A 19,821-nucleotide genomic window follows, 5' to 3' on the forward strand; every position below is an offset into this window, starting at 1 on the left:
CTAAGGACACCGCACGCATCCATGCCCGAGGCAGGATTCGAACCTGCGACCGTAGCAGCAGCGCGGTTCCGGACTGAAGCTCCTAGAACCGTTCGGCCACAGCGGGCGGCTCAGTTTGAATCTACCACAATTACGTGCGTCCGCGACATCTGTTGCGGGAACGGCATCTACTATGCCTACAGCCTACATTTTGTTTCGTGCTACGTCACCTTCTCATAGCGAGAAGTGACGAGAGGAGTACAAATCATTTACGCTAACAGCCATCGGTAAGTTGGCGCTCTCCTGCTGAGCTGACTTAACAGGAGTCGCGGCTTGTCCTCCCGTACCGGAAACAAACGACCACTTAGCGACCGCGGGTGAACGTACGCGCTGGCAACTGCAGCAAGTGTCTGCTTCTTCCGCAAACTTTCACCGCGCCAAAGGCGTGCCAACCATTTCCCTGCCGCGTCGTGTTCCGAGGAACCTGATCAATGCAAAGCTAAGCGGTCACGCAGGACCAACAGCACGTTGCCGTGCTTTATGCTTGTTAGAGACACCAATAGGGCGACGTTTCGTTCCACTGTTCCGTCACGAGATCAGTGGCGCAACCGGGGTATGGCTGGCTAGGTGCCGTTTCTGTGGAGGCCCGTTATTGTGACGGGAGTAAAAAGGGCAAAAGATTAGGGCAGTGGGGAGGGTGCAGTTGGAAGGGAAAGCAGAAGAAGAGAATGGACTGGTAGATACTAAGCAGCAATGGTAAGTGAGAGGGAATGAGAAGGAGATTCGGTCTGGACTGTGTTGACCGACAGATTCGTGAAATCTACTTCTCTCAGTAACATAAGCGCTCTTTTCCTACTCTGTACTACTACCTGGAGACATTGTCGCTACGCGCCGGCCGAAGTGGCCGAGCGGTTCTAGGCGCTACAGTCTGGAACCGCGCGACTGCTACGGTCGCAGGTTCGAATCCTGCCTCGGGCATGGATGTGTGTGTGATGTCCTTAGGTTAGTTAGGTTTAAGTAGTTCTAAGTTCTAGGGGACTGATGACCTCAGAAGCTAAGTCCCATAGTGTTCAGAGCCATTTGAACCATTTGTCGGTACGCCGGATGAGCCAACGAAACAGAAGTTTCGGCACACAACTGGCTCTTGCACGAAGTAATCAGTGACATTGACAGGGGATCTGACGTCAATTCTATACTTCTAGACTTACAGAAGGCTTTTGACACCTTTCACTCAAGCGGCTTCTAATTAAATTGTGCTACTAGATTGGTGATTTACTGTCAGGAACATTACAATTCGTAGTAACAGACGCGAAATCAGCTAGTGAACTCAAATTATTTCAGACATTTGTCGACGAAGCGTTCTGGTACTTTTCTGTTTTTTTATTATTTTTTTTATAAATGATTTACAATGCCATCTTAGAATAATGTTGTCTAATTAAAAACATTCATTCCGTCAATTTTCAACCTCATTTTACTAGGCAGCCAGTTTCGGCGCTTTATTACGCCATCTTCAGGCCCATGATGGACGTGTAGGAATAATCTACCTCGCTTGTGATCGAAGCAGAGGCCGGCAATACTGATATTAGTAGATATCTACATCCGGACACCTGGCTGAAAATGACTTACAAGTTTGTGGCGCCCCCCATCGGTAATGCTGGAATTCAGTGTGGTGTTGGCCCACCCTTAGCCTTGAAGAAAGCTTCCACTTCGCAGGCATACGTTCAGTCAGGTGCTGGAAGGTTTCTTGGGGAATGGAAGCCCGTTCTTCGCGGAGTGCTACACTGAGGAGAGGTATCGATGTCGGTCGGTGAGGCCTGGCACGAAGTCGACATTCCAAAACATCCTAAAGGTGTTCTGTAGGATTCAGTTCAGGACTCTGTGCAGGCCAGTCCATTAGAGGGATGTTACTGTTGTGTAAACATTCCGCCACAAGCCGTGCGTTATGAACAGGTGCTCGATCGTGTTGGAAGATGCAACCGCCATCCCCGAATTGTTGTTCAACAGCAGAAGCACAAGGTGCTTAAACATCAAGGTAGGCGTGTGCTCTTATAGTGCCACGTAAAACAGCAAGGGGTGCAAAACCCCTCCATGAAAAATACGAACACACCATAACACCGCCGCCTCCGGATTTTACTGTTGGAACTACACTGACATTCACCGGACATTCTCCATACTCACACCCTGCCATCAAATCTCCACATTGTGTACCGTGATTCGTCATTCCACACAACGTTTTTCCACTGTTCAACCTTCCAGTGTTTATGCTCCTCACACCAAGCGAGACATTGTTTGTCATTTACCGGCGTGATGTGTGGCTTATGAGCAGCTGCTTGACCATGAAATCCAAATTTTATCACCTTCCGCCTAACTATCATAGTATTTGCAGTGGATCCTGATGCATTTTGGAATTCCTGTATGATGGTCTGGATAGATGCCTGCTTATTACACATTACGACCCCTCTTCAGCTGTCGGCGGCCTCTTAGACGAGGTCGGCCTGTACGCTTTTTTGCTGTGCGTGTCCCTTCACGTTTCCACTTCACTACGACATTGGAAATAGTGGATCTAGGGATGTTTAGGAGTGTGGAAATCTCGCGTACAGACGTATAACACAAGAGACACCCAATCACCTGACCACGGTCGAAGTCCGTGAGTTCCGCGGAGCGCCCCATTCTGCTCTCTCACGATGTCTAATGAATGCTGAGGTAGCTGATATGGAGTACCCGGCAGTAGGTGGCAGCACAATGCACCTAATATGAAAAACGTGTGTTTTTGGAGGCGTCCGGATACTTTTGATCACATAGTGTGTAAGTAGGCTGTTTAGGTTTTTTTTATTGGTAACGCCACCTCTGTATGAAAATCACTGGCTGTGGTGTGTGCAGTCTGTGGCTGCTTTGCATTGTTGTAATACTCGCCATTGTAGTGTTAGGCAGCTGGCTGTGAACAGCGCGTAGCGTTGCGCAGTTGGAGGTGAGCCGCCAGCAGTGGTGGATGTGGGGAGAGAGATGGCGGAGTTTTGAAATTTGTCATGAACTGCTATATTTATATATGATGATATCAAGGTAAACACATCGTTTGTTCTCTATTAATATCTTTCATTTGCTAACTATCCCTATCAGTAGTTAGTGCCTTCCATAGTTTGAATCTTTTATTTAGCTGGCAGTAGTGGCGCTTGCTGTATTGCAGTAGCTTGAGCAGCGAAGATTTTTGTGAGGTAAGTGATTTGTGAAAGGTATAGTTTAATGTTAGTCAGGGCCATTCTTTTGTAGGGAATTTTGAAAGTCAGATTGCGTTGCGCTAACAAAATATTGTGTGTCAGTTTTAAGCACAGTCATGTATAATTGTTCTAAGGGGACGTTTCATAAGTGTACTTGTTACAGTGACCACTTCAAACATCACCCGCTGACTCGGCTGGTGATGTTTGAAGTAGCAAGAATATAACTACTAGTATCAGTATTGTTGGCCCCTGCTTCGATCACAATGGAGGTAGATTATCCCTACACGTCGATCAGAAGCCTGAAGATGGAGTTATAAAGCACCGAAACTGGTTTCCGAATAAAATAAGGTTGAAAATTGACGGCTGAAAGGTGTTTAATTTGACATCAATCGAACAGCCGCTTATATTCTTTCAGGATGATGCTGCCTTTTGCCTTCTAGTAAAGTCATCATAAAATTAAAACTAATTGCAAAATGGTATACGCAGGAGTATCTGCAAGATGGGGAAATGGCAACTGACCCTAAAGAATAAAAAGTCTGAGGCCCTCTTCATGAGCACTAAAACATATCGTTAAATGTCGATTTAGTGACAAGTCACGCAAATTTAAAGGTTGTAAATTGAACTAAGTACCCGGTGATTACAGTTACGAATAATTTTAAATGGTGTGGGGAAGGTGAACCAAAGACTCCATTTTCCTGAATTACTCTTTCGGTATACAACTTGAATAATAGAAAAGAAATACTTGAGCCCTATCTCACGCCCTTTTCAAACCGAGCACTTCTCTGACAGCCTTACAGTGCTATTCATCCCTCTTGGTATCGAAGAGCTCCTGTCCAACGCAAACGATTGTACATGCTGCCAACTCAGAATGAAATTAAAAACGTATCTCATTAGCCACTCTTCATACGAATTACCTGGATAATATTATTAGGAAATTGGCGAGTAGTTCCTGGGGTGCAGATGCATCAACTGTACGAACAGCAGATACATCAGTAGTCTACACGACTGGAGAATACTGTGCTCCTGTCTGGCAGAGAAGTCAAAAATGGTTCAAATGGCTCTAAGCACTATGGGACTTAACATCTGTGGTCATCAGTCCCCTAGAACTTAGAACTACTTAAACCTAACTAACCTAAAGACATCACACACATCCATGCCCGAGGCAGGATTCGAACCTGCGACCGTAGCAGTCGCGCGGTTCCGGACTGAGCACCTAGAACCGCGAGACCACCGCGGCCGGCGCAGAGAAGTCAGCATAGCAACATGGTAGACGTGCAGCTCCACGATATCAAGCTTATTACCACTGGGACATTAAACTCTACCCCAATACCATGGCTCTCCGTTATCGCCAACATAGCACCGCCTAAACTAAGATGGCAAAAAACATCTATTAAATAATGGGAATAGATAACACAAATAGATGACGCAAAATGCCTACCTGTTGGAGATGTCGTTAAAAATTCACCAAATCACCGATTGAAGTCACGAAACACGATAAAAAAAAACACCTTCAAATGTGTGTGAAATCTTATGGGACTTAATTGCTAAGGTCATCAGTCCCTACGCTTACACACTACTTAACCTAAATTATCCTAAGAACAAACACACACACACCCATGCCCGAGGAAGGACTCGAACCTCCGCTGGAACCAGCCGCACAGTGCATGACTGCAGCGCCGTAGACCGCTCGGCTAATCCCGCGCGGCTATCGAATAACAGCCACATGAGAGGAGAGGATAGCTTCAACCTTACAGACGCTCGGAAAAAGGAATGGGAGAACTCAGTCAGTAATTATCACCTTAAACTGACCCTTCAAAAGCACTAAAAAGGTTCGCCTTTGGTAGGAGAGACTGGGTTAAGCTCAACCGTATCCGAAGTGGCCACACTAGATTCAAGCCCACGCTCTATAAATGGGGATTCGTAGACAACCCAGGCTGTGACTGTGGAGCACCGCAGCAAACTCTGGACCACATCACTAAAGTGTGCCCTACTAGGAAATTCAGTGGATCAGAAGAGGAGTTCATAGAAGCCACACCTCGAGCTATGAAGTGGATCCAAGACCTGGACATCGATGTGTAACCAATAGCTTCTAGTCTCGCATGATACATGTCATATTTCTGTATATAATATCACTTTGACCACTTGTATGTATAAGAAATATTTTATTCACTAGTTCATTATTTTAAATATATTTGTATATATATTCCTTTGCATTGTAATGACAATTTTTGTGTACATTCTGCTGGCATGTCATACGGTAAGTAAAATAAATCTGAATATCTAGATTCAGGAACTTAGAAGTCCTATTAGCAACATAGCAAGTAACACTGATTGGTGTAAAGTCGCGTGGTAAACAGTATTATACTATAAACAGGACTCATTATTCACAGATGATGGAAAAAATTTCTTTGAAAAATACTAATGTTATCAAGTAAATATTAATCTATCAATATCATATAAACAGTAGGAAGTAGCAGTGTGTTTCGAAATAACAGCGTTCTTCTTAATTTAGTTCATTAAATTTCGCTGGCAAAATAATGAATGGCCTTTAATAGTATAATAATAGCATTTCGTTGATATAGCGTAACGATTAAGTTTATTGATTTTCTTGTCCTTTGGCTGAGGGTTCTCTTTGTTGATGAATCCACTGGACACTAAGAATGAAATAACAACGAATAAATGAGCGCGTATCGTATATTACTCGTCTTTCCCTATGACGTGCATCTAACAGGATTTCAAACATCTTGCATCACTTTACACTGGCGAAGAAAGCTTTCCCTAGGTCGACAAATCGTAGCCTACCAGTCAACAAATCGATAGGGAGAATGGAGAGATTTCCCTGAACGAAACGAGCCCGGTGCCCGTCCTAGGTCAGAAGCTCTCAGTCAGACCGGTATTCGAAAGCCATCTGCGACTGAGGGAGAGCCTTAACCTCACATGTTGCCAGGCAAAAACGAAAGTCGACCGGGAGTAGAAAGTAAGTGATTTAAATTGGCAAAACACATCTGATAGGTCTTTTCCTTTTAGTTCCAATATCCAATCTCAGCAGACCCACTTTCTGTTGATCCTCGATTAAAACGATAACGGAGATAGCTACAACCACTAACGGCTTTAACGTTTGAAAGGAATACAATCAGCGAAAACCTTTGCCGGCCATTTTCAGCCATTCATGGCGAGTACAGTATTACTTTTCAAAGGAAGCGTCGTTTCACAGTTGTTGATGTTCTGAAACAACATACTATCCTTTGGTCCAGGAAGTTACTTAACGCTCGGAAACTCTATTCTTTTCGGATAATTTTGTAGCATTGAAGCTGTACATATACATTTCATTATCTGACGAAAATTAGCGTTGATAACTATGACGCACGTATTCACAAAACCTGAAGGAAATCTACATCTGTTGTCTCTTCATTGTTCAAGTAATGAACTGCATGCGTATCTTTTTTATCTCTCTGTGACTTACAACAGTCCGCAGCTCGTGGTCGTGCGGTAGCGTTCTCGCTTCCCACGCCCGGGTTCGATTCCCGGCGGGGTCAGGATTTTCTCTGCCTCGTGATGACTGGGTGTTGTGTGATGTCCTTAGGTTAGTTAGGTTTAAGTAGTTCTAAGTTCTAGGGGACTGATGACCATACATGTTCGGTCCTATAGTGCTCAGAGCCATTTGAACCATTTTCTTTTCTTTTTTTTTTTTTTGTAACTACAACACTGTACATCCTCTGTTATTTGTATTCCGTATCCTAGACGTTATCTGCCTCTACTGGTTCCAACGCCAAGTCATCTATTCTTGGATTATGTAGTAGCCGTACCTTCATCTGTCAAGTCACATTTTACTCATTGTTGGGGGCTCTGGAATCACACCCAATGAAAGCAGTCGGACTTGAGTCGAAAGTAATGAACGTCTTACTTCTGTATCATTCTCGTTATTTTCTTCTTGGCAGGAAACCACCGATCAAGTCCCGTTCTTTGCTTGTGCTAAGACTTTACGGCTATAGAAATTCATCAATAGTACAGTATTTCATTTAACAAGTCAAACTGTATACAGTCACGTTGTTTATTTGATGGAAGATAAGTGCTTCTCCACAACAATAATGTATCACCCAGAACCTGAATACGCGGATGTGTCTATTACCGTACTCAGAATGCCAGAGAGCGGTTTAATATTTTGTAAGAATCTCAATTTGTTCAAACACAGCTGAGTGAGGTATTTTTAAACATCGTTGGAAATTATTGATATCGCAGTTAAAGGCTGCTCCACTCATGTCTTTGCATTATTACCACCGTATAGTTGAAAAAATCCGTCTACTTGGGACGTTACATAAAGCCCTTCCATAAACATACTTCCTCATCTACTCTTTTTAATGCGAGACGTGTTTTTGAGGTAAGTATCGTTTTGAAATTTCACCGCTGCAGCGCTGCAGTTGGCATTTGGCGCATGCGCGCTGTATGTTGCATAGACACCATTACAGAGTCATTCGTCGTGTTTACGCTTGTTTGTGTTTGAAATGCCCCCTCCGACTGAGAACTCTGACGACTGTGAAATACGAGCTGTGATTTGTTTTCTTAGTGGTAAAGGTGTGAAAGCGGCTGAAATTCACTATCAGGTGAGTGAAGTATATTGAAAAAACATTATGAGCGATCGGATTGTAGGGAGTAGATGAGCTTTCGAAGCTGGCCATACGAATGTGAATGACGAGGAACGAAATGAGCGACCTTCAGTAATCACTGACGATTTGGTGCAAAAAGCTGATGAATAAGAGAGAGAGAACAGACGCTCTACGACTTCGGCGCTATGTGGTGAGTTTCCTGAAGTGTCAAGATGTATGTTTTGTGCATTTGTTATGGAACGTTTAAATTTTCGAAAGTTATGCTCGCCTGGGCATCGAAAATGCTGATTGAGGTGCACAAAAGCAAACGTTTAGCCAATTCTTTGACTTTCCTAGAGCAGCACAGTGTGCAAGGTGACGAATTTTTAAGGCAAATTGTCACAGGCGAGGAAACGTGAATGGCTTACGTTACACCTCGCTAAGCGTTAACACACAGAATGGCGGATTTCAATATCACCCAAGGGAGTGAATTTCATGCAAACAATTTCACTCTGGAAAATGAGGTGTACCATTTTTTGGGACAAGAAGCGGTTGTTGCTAGTGGATTTTTTGTTTTGTGGCGACACCATAAATTATACGTTCTGCTGTGAGACCTTAAAAGAACGGTTCTGTGCAATCCAAAACAAAAGTCCTGGCATGCTGAGTAGTTAATGCATGCCCCAAACCACCCGGCCGATCGAACCCAAGAGCTGATCAGATCATTTGGCTGGTAACAGCTTGATCATCCGATATAGTCTCCAGTGACTATCACATGTTCCCGTATTTGAACAAGCATCTGGGTGGTCAGCGCCATGACGGCAATGAACATGTCAAAACAACAGTGTTACAGTGGAGGCCTAATCAGATGGTAGATATCAACAAGGATGGTGTTCACTAGCTGGTTATATGATACGACGAGTGTCTTAATAATGGTGGGAGTTACGTTGAAGAGTAGACTAAAGTACAGGTTTTCATATAAAAATAAAACTGCTAAGGAAAGTCTACTTGTTTTATTTCTATTTTAGAATGGTACTTACTTTGGAAGAAATACATGTCGTACTTCTTCCCTTGCAACATTACCTGCCCACTTAATTTTTAATTCTCTGCTATATCACGATTCAAATGCTCCCTGAATCTCCATCTCTTAATTTATGATGGTCATACATGTTTTTAGAAACACCTTTCCCATCTCCTTATCTGACATCAGCTGTAGCAATTTTAATGGTCAGTAGTGTAATAGTTTAGCTATACGTACACTATCCATCGTACATTTCTCCGGAACCCAAACGGATCTTCCCCGCGCTCGGCTTCTATCAGTTTCAAAAATGGCTCTGAGCACTATGGGACTCAACATCTGAGGTCATCAGTCCCCTAGAACTTAGAACTACTTAAACCTAACTAACCTAAGGACATCACACACATCCATGCATGAGGCAGGATTCGAACCTGCGACCGTAGCAGTCACGCGGTTCCGGACTGAAGTGCCTAGAACCGCACGGCCACCACGGCCGGCTTCTATCAGTTTCTCCATTCTTCTGTAATTCGTGAGAGTATGTGACTGGAAGAATCCTTAATGTGACACAGCGGGAAGTATCCTGTGCCGTGCACTTCACATTAGTTTGCAGGGTATAGATGTAGATATCACTGAAGACTGAGGTGCAGATGAAGATGTAGAACGGCGGAGCCCCACTGTGCAAAGGCGGCCTCTCCGCCTCCCCACTCTCTCGCGCGCGGCGTATTTTCCGCTGCTGGACTTGCCGACGCGGACGTATTTCGTGCAGCTGGCGGCCGAGCCTCAGAGGGCGGCACGTTTGCCGGCTTTTATGGCGCTGTTCATTGTGCGCCGTTGTTTATAGTTCTCGCCGCTCGATGCCGCTAGCTGCTCCGCCCTTCCGGCATGGAAGACCTCGGCGCTGTGTGGAGTGGACGGACCCCGCGTGTTGCTACCCTCTCCACGCACCGTTAGCCACGTCCAGGCTGTACCGCCAGCAGTTACAACTAGTTGCGCAAACTTAATTACAGTCGTAACACACCGGAGTCCTTAATCCTCGTACTACGGAGCGTCCGTAATTACTCCCACCGTACACCGCCGCTATCCGCCGCTGCGAAGAGCGTAAGAAGCTGTTTGGTTTTGCTCCAATAAGAGCATTCGGGATTGCTCGATTTGAAGCGTATCGTAATAGAAACAAGGCATATTCTTTATGTCGTTCAAAGAGCAGTTTATGTCAGGAGAGAAAGACTGTCTTACGTGGCTATAATAACTGTTAACCTAAATTGCACCTCTTTTCTTACGAATGTAGTCGTGCAATTTAGAATTACATAGCTATACTGTGCTACTATACTCGGTGACTGAGCTACCCCTACCCATGGGCTTTATACAACCCGCAACACCTTCAAATACCCCGCAAAAGATTTTCATATTCTCTCACACTCTACGCGCAAACTATTAGTTCTACAGAAAAATGAACAGGACCTTTTTGTAGAAAAAGTAATGTACTTAAATTTTGTACTGGGATACATTTTCGCTAGAGGCCTTGGAATTATTCAGGATAAACGAACAAAAGTGACCTTCAAACGCGTTTCTCTTGAATGGCACGAAAATAGTGGCCTCTAGCGAAAAAGTTCCTATTCATTTTTTCCGTAGGACTAACAGCTTGTACGCAGCGAGCGAGATAATACGGAAATTTAGCGCGTGATTTTCGAAGGCGGTGCAGGTTGCATAAAACCTATTGGTAGGGGCAGCTGAATCACCATGTACAGATACAAAACGTAGCTCAATGTTCTTCAAAATCTCTAAAAATTCTTAATTGTTTTCCTTCAAATTTTTAAACCACACTCTAGAGAACAAAAATGCCTCTCTGCAGGTCTTTTCGACACACACGATCCTGCTGCGCCAATGGCGATTAATGGATTATTAATCAGCAGACACATGTCATCTCTTTGCAGTGCTGTATGAGTGAAACTGTTTTTGATCGCCATAATCGCACTATCCCGCGAGAGGAGGTTTGAAAGTGACAACTCTGGCAAAAGTGATCACTGCGTCATAGCGTCCTGGTTGTCAGATAAATTTTAGTATCCGAGAACTGGGCTCGAAACATAAAAGTCTCTTACCTTGCAACAATGTGTAATCGCTGTAAGCTGAAGGTCAGCAGTCCAAATACATCAGCTTCGCAGAAAACAAAAGTTTTTGTTTCCATTTTAATAAACCCAACCAGGTTGGATTTTTTAAACTTTTATTTCCTCCAACTATCAGTTCTCAGATGAAACTGACATCGTACCATGTCACCAGGATGGACTAAATCATTGCACAGCAGGCTACGAATGACGCAATTCCTGCTTGCTATAACCAAAACTACTGGCGTAAAGTCACACTTACTATAAAACTCGGAAACGCGATAATGCCCTTTCTCGACAAGCCATTAACATTTTTTGCTACTTTTTTTTAATGATAATCTTATAACATGTTTTCAACAAACTATCTATTGTCTTCAACTGACCTTCCAAGCCCTTTGTTTTCTGTTACATAATTACAATATTTCAGCAAACCTCGGAGATTTTCCAGAATGAAATTTTTGTCTCTGCAGTGGAGCGTGCGCTGGTGATAAACATCCGAGCTCTTGCCCGCGAAAGGCAAACGTTCCGAATCTCGATTTGCCACCCAGTTTTAATCTGCTAGCAAATTTCTTTGCGACTTTTCTCAAAATTTGTTTTTCGTCCCTTTTCCTTCTTGCTCAGTGTTGAGATTGAGTAATATCGAGGTTAGCCTACAACCCTCTCTCTTTCCGTAGTGCTTCCCTTTTATGTCCTTCATACCCTTGTATTAAGGCCACGTTGCTGTATAAGTTGTAGGAAACCAATCGCTCCCACTTTTTTAGGCTTGCTACCTTCAGAATTTCAGTTTTAAGGTAAGTCGTGGATGCGTGTTGTTCTCCAACATTTCCCCGGAAACCAAGCTAACTTTTCCCGAGGTCAGCTTCTTCCAATATTCTCATTCTTCTACCAATAATTCCAGTCAGTATTCTGCAACCATGACTTATTAAAGTTATGTTTATTACAGAGGCAGTCTCATTCTGTGACACAATCTTTACCGATTTTGTCATACAGTAGACCGCGAATGGCAAACGTCCGAGTTTCGAGTCCCGGTCTGCCTCATTGTTTTACTTCAAAGGCGATCTCATTCTGTGACACAATCTTTACCGGTTTCGGCGTACAGTAGACCGCGAATGGCAAACGTCCGAGGTTCGAGTCCCGGTGTGGCATATTGTTTGAATCTGCTAGGAAGTTTGAGAACTGTGTAGGTCAGATGCTGTCTGTCATGGGCGTTACAACGCTCACAATGAATGGTTTGTTCGCCACATACCAAACGTGACCAATAGTATCGTAAGATAACCAATCAGGCAGATCTCGAAATTGATTTTGCCATAGAATGAGATTAAGTGTGAGATATAAAGGAAGTTCATAGTATGCCATACGACAATCACTGTGCTCCTTTGATGGAATGTCTTCTTTTTTTTACTTGTTGAACTGATGGTTGACTAAGGCCTTGTTCGGGATTTATTGATAGGCAATGACTATTTTTCTTTATTTGGCCGACTCAAATAACCCTTGCATATGTTATACTTCTGAACGAAATGCCTTTAATTTTTCCCCCAGCTACACGCGACCTACGTCCTCACTGGTCATTGTGGAGTGCAGTGTCGGCGACGCCGTATTTTTCGCGCCTTCTGGGTTGTTTGGCATGCAGTTCCTAACCCACTTTCTAATAGGAGTATACTGGGCATGTCGTAAGCGCCTATTTGAGAGCTGGCATTTTAAAATTATAACTAGTATTTTGCGTATCTCTTCTAGCTTCGTTTTTGTTTCACTGTTAATTCAAGTTATATTCAGATGTGCAGAATATTAATAACCCTATCATTACTTTTTTTAACACACAATTGTAAACTACGTGTGCAGAAAGCGACACCCAGCACCAAAGCCCCTTCAGCTGGTTGCGCTACAACTGCAAGAAATGCTAACGGCGAACCTACTCTACACGTTACTATTATTATGTTTTTACAACTTTTGTTTACTACTTTAGGAAGACAGGTATGTGGCCTTTTAGCTGCTTCTCAAGTGATGTACAGTAATTCTACTACCAACACTGTTGTACGACATCATGGCCTCACTGATAAGTTTGCACACTCTTTTCGGTTTTTTTCCTAGGCGTATCTGATGGTGGTGATGATGGTGATGATATCATAGAACGAAACCGGTCATAAAATAAAGGATAAAAGACTGATTTCAATTCTACAAATGGATAACATGTAACATATTAACCAACGAAGCATACAGTTCGAGTAACGGAGTCGTGTGTTTGTTGCAGAGGAATGGGTGACGAAGAAGAAGACGGAGCTGACGACGCGCCGTCAGATCGAGACGCGCGTCAAGCGGCAGGTGGTGCTGGAGGGCGGCAAGGTGGTCGAGGACTCGGGGCCCATCGTCACCACCTCCACCACCGAGGACACCGAGAAGGAGGAGCACCAGCAGACTGAGGTCAGTACGCCGTCACTCCCCTGTCGTGAGCTCACCGTGACAATGAGTCTCGTACCGTGTCGAAGCTAATGGTAACCTCGTCTGCAGATGTTGTCGAACAGGTGAAGTGGAGCCCAAGAACACGAGAAGTGTAGCCTTGTCTGGTGTTGAACACGTGCAGTGAAGCCCAAATACTTGGGGAGTGCAGCATAGTCTTCAGAGCGTCCATTTTTCATATTAGCGAAGCGACGATTCTTATTCGGTATATTACCTCCACAGTTTTTGCTTCCTACAGCTCCCCCAAATACTATGGACGTTAATCCCTGATCTAACATACGGCCTGTAATCCTGTTCCTTTATCTATCCAGTAATTTTTTATATGTCCTTTTACTAGCCGACTCTGCAGGAATCTCCTCATTTCTCGTCCAACCAATCTTCTGTAACATCTAAATGTTTCAATTCTCATCTTTTCCAGTTGTCCCACAGTCCATGACTGGCGTTAATGCAATGCTGAGCTCCAGAAGAACATTCTTATAAATTTCTTCCTCAGATTAATGTCTACAAGTAGACTGCTCTTTTTTTCTGTGCTAGTCTGCTTATTGCATCCTCCTTGATTCGTCTCTCACACGTTATTTTGCTTCAAAAGTAGCTGAATTCTTTCACCTCGCCTTCTAAGTGATCCTTAAATTTGATGTCAAGTTTATCGCTAACCTGATATCTGCTACTTCATTACTTTTGTCGTACTTCGGCTTACGCCCAGTCCTCATTAGACTGTTCATTCCCTGCAATTTGACCTATAATCTTCCGCTCTTTCACTGTTGATAGCAGCGTCTTTATAGATCTTTCCTTTCATCCCTAATTTTAATCCTGCTACTGGACCTTTCCTTGATTTCTATCACTACTTTATCGATGTACAAGAGTACACTAAGGGAGAAAGATTGCATCACTGCCTTATACCGTTTTAATTCAAGCACTTTTCTATTGGTTTTCCAGTCTTTTTGTACCCTCTTGGATCTTTTGCATATAACAGGTCTTTATCTGTTGCTTATTTCTATATTTCTCAGGATTTCATGTATCTTGCAGCATTTTACATTTTCAGGCGTTTTTCCTGAGCCGACAGATCATATGAAGGAAATCTTAATCTTTTGGTGCTTTCACAGCTGAATAACGTAAATTTTAATAAAAATCACCACAGCCGTAGTTCAGATACGTTTATTACGCCACAACCGGTTTCGTTCCAAGTGAACACCTTGAGATGACACAGGAAGTTCACCATCAGTCCCCGTAAATAGTTGGCACAAAGTGTGAGCCATAATTACGCGTAGCGTCGTAATTGCCGTTCTCGTTTCCTGAAGGAGGTGCTAAAGTACAGAACACGTCCACAGAGTGCAATCTGCAGCACTAGGCTCATGTGGTGCTGGCAGAAAGCGGCGATTGGTTTTGGTCGAATCGAGTGTGAGGATTTAAAAGAAATGCCACGTGTTAGTGCTGCATCACCATTTACAGTTTAGCCAGCAGGGATAACACTCTGATCTAGAAGCAATTTGCATACTACTGAGCCAGAAAGAACGTAGTAACTGACCAGGATCGTCTTCATGTGTTCCGATTCATACATTAAATTAGCCGGCGGGATAATCCGAGCGGTCTCAGGCGCTGCAGTCATGGACTGTGTGGCTGGTCCCGGCGGAGGTTCGAGTCCTCCCTCGGGCATGGGTGTGTGTGTTTGTCCTTAGGATAATTTAGGTTAAGTATTGTGTAAGCTTAGGGACTGATGACCTTAGCAGTTAAGTCCCATAAGAATCCTGCCTCGGGCATGGATGTGTGTGATGTCCTTAGGTTAGTTAGGTTTAAGTAGTTCTAAGTTCTAGGGGACTGATGACCTCAGATGTTAAGTCCCATAGTGCTCAGAGCCATTTGAACCATCTGAACCACATTTGAACACATAAAATTATTTCTAGATGAGCCAAGAATTGCTGCGGGACTTCAGTGATGATCCTACAAAAATCTTTCCAAAAGCAACATTACGGAGGGAACTGCAACACGTATGTCTTTGAAGAAGAGTAAGCATCGAAACTTTGACAATTACGTGCATCATCTTCGTCAGGAGTACCTGATCTTAGTGACTGCTTCTAGTGATATGGACATTTTGATTCGTTATCACAGAACAGGACGTTTACTCTTGAGACAGTACAGTTATTTTTAAGCAGGCAATATAGATACAGTACGAAGCAGTGAAATGAAACAGAAAGGAGGTAAGCATTTCCGATCGAAGATATATGGAGTAGTGTCAGCAACTGCATAAAATGGTATGATGGGAACAGGATCCGTTACGAATAGGGAAAGAGAGCATAAGGCGACCATGCCCTCTGAGGCCTTCGACGAACCTCACATTTTTATTACTGCACGGATAACTTAAATCCATATCCATACTTCATAATAATATCAGTCACAGACCCGTCACATTTTAGCCGTTGAGCATCATGCATCCATTGTAACTTCTTTGTTACAGATGGGTTTACACAAACAGCTGGTGTTACTGAGGTTAACGTTGATGTCCCGGGTTCAATTCGCATCTGAGTCTCTTATTTTGTTCTCCTCGCGTCTGTATGTATACTTTGTCCTCGTTGTCATTTTATCATCATCGACGTACAAGTCACCGAAATGGCGTCAAATAAAAAGACTTGCACCAAGCTCCTGAATGTCCCAACCGGGGTCTCCCAGCGAATAAAACCAAACGCACGTTTAATTTTGTTAAATTCGCGACTGCAGCCGTTGGTACCAGCTAGAATGAAATGCTTGTATAATCCTCAATGTGTTTAATCCATGCCAATCCAAAATTCCGTTATAATATTATAAATGCGAAAGAAATTACGCCTGTTACGATTTCACGACTAAACCGCTTAACCGATGTCAATGAAATTTGGCGTGTGGTAGCTGGAACCTTGATGAAGAAGACAGGCTGCTTTACAAAGTGTAAACTGAAGAACATTACGAAAATTAAGTAAGCACAATTGCTCGTTAAGAAAGACATTTATACCGGCCGTAGTGGACGAGCAGTTTTAGACACTTCAGTCTGGAACCGCGCGACCGCTACGGTCACAGGTTCGAATCCTGCCTCGGGCATGGATGTGTGTGATGTCCTTAGGTTAGTTAGGTTTAAGTAGTTCTAAGTATAGGGGACTGGTGACCTCAGCTGTTAAGTCCCATAGTGCTCAGAGCCATTTGAACCATTTTTTGAATCGACTATTGTACAAATTTGTCATCATAGGCGGCATCATAACGCATTAAAATGGAAGGGAGAAACGCTTGGTATGTGTTGCTCTGGAGGCAAAATCCTTACATACAGTACTAGGTGCCAGTACTTCTACACGAATGTAATGAATCGATGCCTTTTTTTAAAATATAATTCGGAAATATGATGCAAAGTTGAATACAATTAAGAGCCAAAGAAACTGGTACACCTGCCTGATACCGTGTAGGGCGACGCGAGCTCGCAAAAGTGCCGCAACACGACGTGCCATGGACTCGACTAATGTCTGAAGTACTGCTGGAGGGAACTGACACGATGAATCCTGCAGGGTTGTCCATAAATCCGTAAGACTACGAGGGGGTGGAGACCTCTTCTTAGCAGCACGTCCAAAGCATCCCAGATGTACTCAATTATGTTCATGTCTGAGGAGATTGGTGGCCAGCGGAAGTGTTTAAACTCATAAGAGTGTCCAAGGATCCACTCTGTAGCAATTCTGGACGTGTGAAGTGTCGCATTATCCTGCTGGAATAGCCCGAGCCCGTCGGAATGCACAAAGTACATGAATGGATGCAGATGATCAGACAGAATGCTTACATACGTGTCACCTGTCAGAGTCGTATCTAGACATATCAGGGTCCCATATCACTCCAACTGCACATGCCCCACACCATTACAGAGCCTCCACCAGTTTGAACAGTTACCTGTTGACATACGGAGTCCATGGATTCATGAGATTCTATCCATACCCGTAGACTTCCATCTGCTCGATACAGTTTGAAACGAGACTCGTTCGACAAGGCATCATGTTTCCAGTCATCAACAGTCCAATGTCGGTGTTGACGGGCCCAGGCGAGGCGTAAAGCTTTGCATCGTGCAGTCATCAAGGGTACACGAGTGGGCCTTCGGCTCCGAAAGCCCATTTCGATGATGTTTCGTTGAATTGTTCGCACACTGACCCTTTTTGATGGCCCAGAATTGGAATATGCAGCAATTTGGCCAAGGTTTGCAGTTCGCTTACGTTGAACGATTCTCTTCAGTCGCCGCTGGTACCGTTAATGTAGGGACTTTTTCCGGTAGTAGCGATGTCGGAGATTTGATGTTTTACCGGATTCCTGATATTCACGATACACTCGTGAAATGGTCGTACGCGAAAATCTCCACTTCATCACTACCTCGGAGATGCTGTGTCCTGTGGCTCGTGCGCCGACTGTAACACCACGTTCAAACTGACTTAAATCTTGATACTCTGCCACTGTAGCATCAGTAACTGGTGTAACAACTGCGCCAGACACTTTTTGTCTAATACAGGCGTTGCCGCCCCCAACACCGTACTCTTGTCTGTTTACATATCTCTGTATTTGAATACACATGCCTGTACCAGTTTCTTTGACGCTTCAGTGTAAAAACGCATCCATTAAATACGCACATACCTGCAATGCACCCATTTTTATACATTTCTACATAACAGTGTACACAGACATCTCGTAAAATTACTAGCTTTCTTACTCACCTTCACTCATCATAACAAAACTACTGACATGCGAGCCAAGTAACTCAATAAAATACATACTTTATATGTACATGAATATCCAAATTCACCTCTGAACTCAGGACACCGTTGATGTAGCTGTTTGGTTACAAAAGTACAGTAAAGTGATGGAAGGAAGAAAGTGTTTAACGTCCCGTCGACAAAGAGGCCATTAGAGACGGAGGACACGCTCGGATCGTTTCAGGGATGGCAAAGAAAATCGACCGCGTCCTTTCAAAGGAACCTTCCCGGCACGTAAAGAAAACCGACTGTCCAGAACAGTATTGCACTTCTGTGAGACGACGTGAAAGGCGCACGTTGTGTCGTTGTCAACAGGGTGCGACGCAAGTAGACACACAAGGTGAAAGCGACGCTAAGTTAAGAGTCTGGCAGTAGCAGTGAAAGGCGGACGACATGGAAGTGCGTGCAAAACGTTGATTAAATCAACATTTGGGACAGAATGTCGTGGTAACAAGAAAGATACGAGTATTACAAGTAAAATAGTAAAACAAGTACACAACTAGTGTCAAGGTATCGGCAAAATCTCCAACATGGTTAATGAAGGTTGTGCAGTCGGCACTAGTTTTGTGTAGTAATAGCTGATACCGCAAAAGCAGTGTGAACAATAATAATTAAATCAAAACGGCTAATTGTGAGTTTCATCTTTAATTTAATCATCTTCCTTCAAAACGTCGGCATGAAAGGAGCGATGCACTCAACCAGGGCCCGCACCATGATTCAGGTAAAACAAAGTACATTAACTACAATCTCCGGAAACCGTCTCTTCAATCGTAGAAAACGACACACCTTTTAACACAGACTATGAGACACAGTACTCAAGAATAAATATTGCATGTAGCAGATTCTTTCACTAACATTTCCAATTGCAGTCAGTTTAGACAGTACAAAATTATAGCCGTTGGGCAAATGAAAAATCAAGAAATTTGACTTTTATAAGGCATACAAATTAACAGACGGTCCTTATACCACAAAGTCAACGTTCAAAATTGGTACAGTTGATTAACTACACATTCATTGCAGTAATTATTTCACTTCGCAGAACTGCAGTCATTACACAGAGCGTTTGTTTGAGAGACACCGTGGGTAAAAAAAAGTTCTAAGCGAAAAGTTAATATTAGTAAAAGAGACTGTGGTACAGCTGGTCACCTCCTGGTGGGGTCAGCATTGTATTATCAAATGGGAGCCCCTCATTTTCACTGCATATTCGGATTCTACACCAAAAACTACGTATAGTTTACTCAAACCATGTTTTTCATTCGTAGCAGATGGCGCTGGGATCTACAAACGTCAAGTGTGCCTGTTTTTGTAATTAACAACGGACGCATTTGATTCTACATTTCACTTTACCATGTAAATCTAAGTCTCTGTGTTCTATCGGTTAATATTGATGTTAGTAATTTATTTTAGTGTTGCAAATTTGATTTTACAGTACAATATGGTTAGCCGTTTCAATGCCTGGTTAGAAACTACGTTTAGAGTGATCTAGGAACAATGACGTGGACGTAATAGCTTACTGTTCCAATCGGAATGCTTGATTGCGATGCGTTCACTTGCCTCCTACCATTGGGGTGCTTGATTGCCTTGAGTCCCCTTGCCTGTCACCATGATTTAAGTTTACAATAAATGCTGAAACACAAAAGGTTTACATTTACATCTTAATTGAAATGTACACTGAAGCGCCAAATAAACTGGTATAGGCATGCGTATTCAAATACAGAGATATGTAAATAGTCA

General features: G+C 43.4%; 1 protein-coding gene across 1 annotated transcript in view; it reads left to right on the plus strand.

Moving 5' to 3' along the window:
- Positions 1-19,821, plus strand: part of LOC124779271 (serine/arginine repetitive matrix protein 2) — an 874,478-nt gene that overhangs the window by 163,022 nt on the left and 691,635 nt on the right. Inside the window, exon 2 of the mRNA XM_047253700.1 lies at positions 13,140-13,309. Coding sequence (XP_047109656.1) covers positions 13,140-13,309 — 170 coding nt within the window. The remainder of the gene's footprint in view (positions 1-13,139; positions 13,310-19,821) is intronic.

Source organism: Schistocerca piceifrons, chromosome 1, assembly GCF_021461385.2.
Source record: "Schistocerca piceifrons isolate TAMUIC-IGC-003096 chromosome 1, iqSchPice1.1, whole genome shotgun sequence".
NCBI lineage: Eukaryota > Metazoa > Arthropoda > Insecta > Orthoptera > Acrididae > Schistocerca > Schistocerca piceifrons.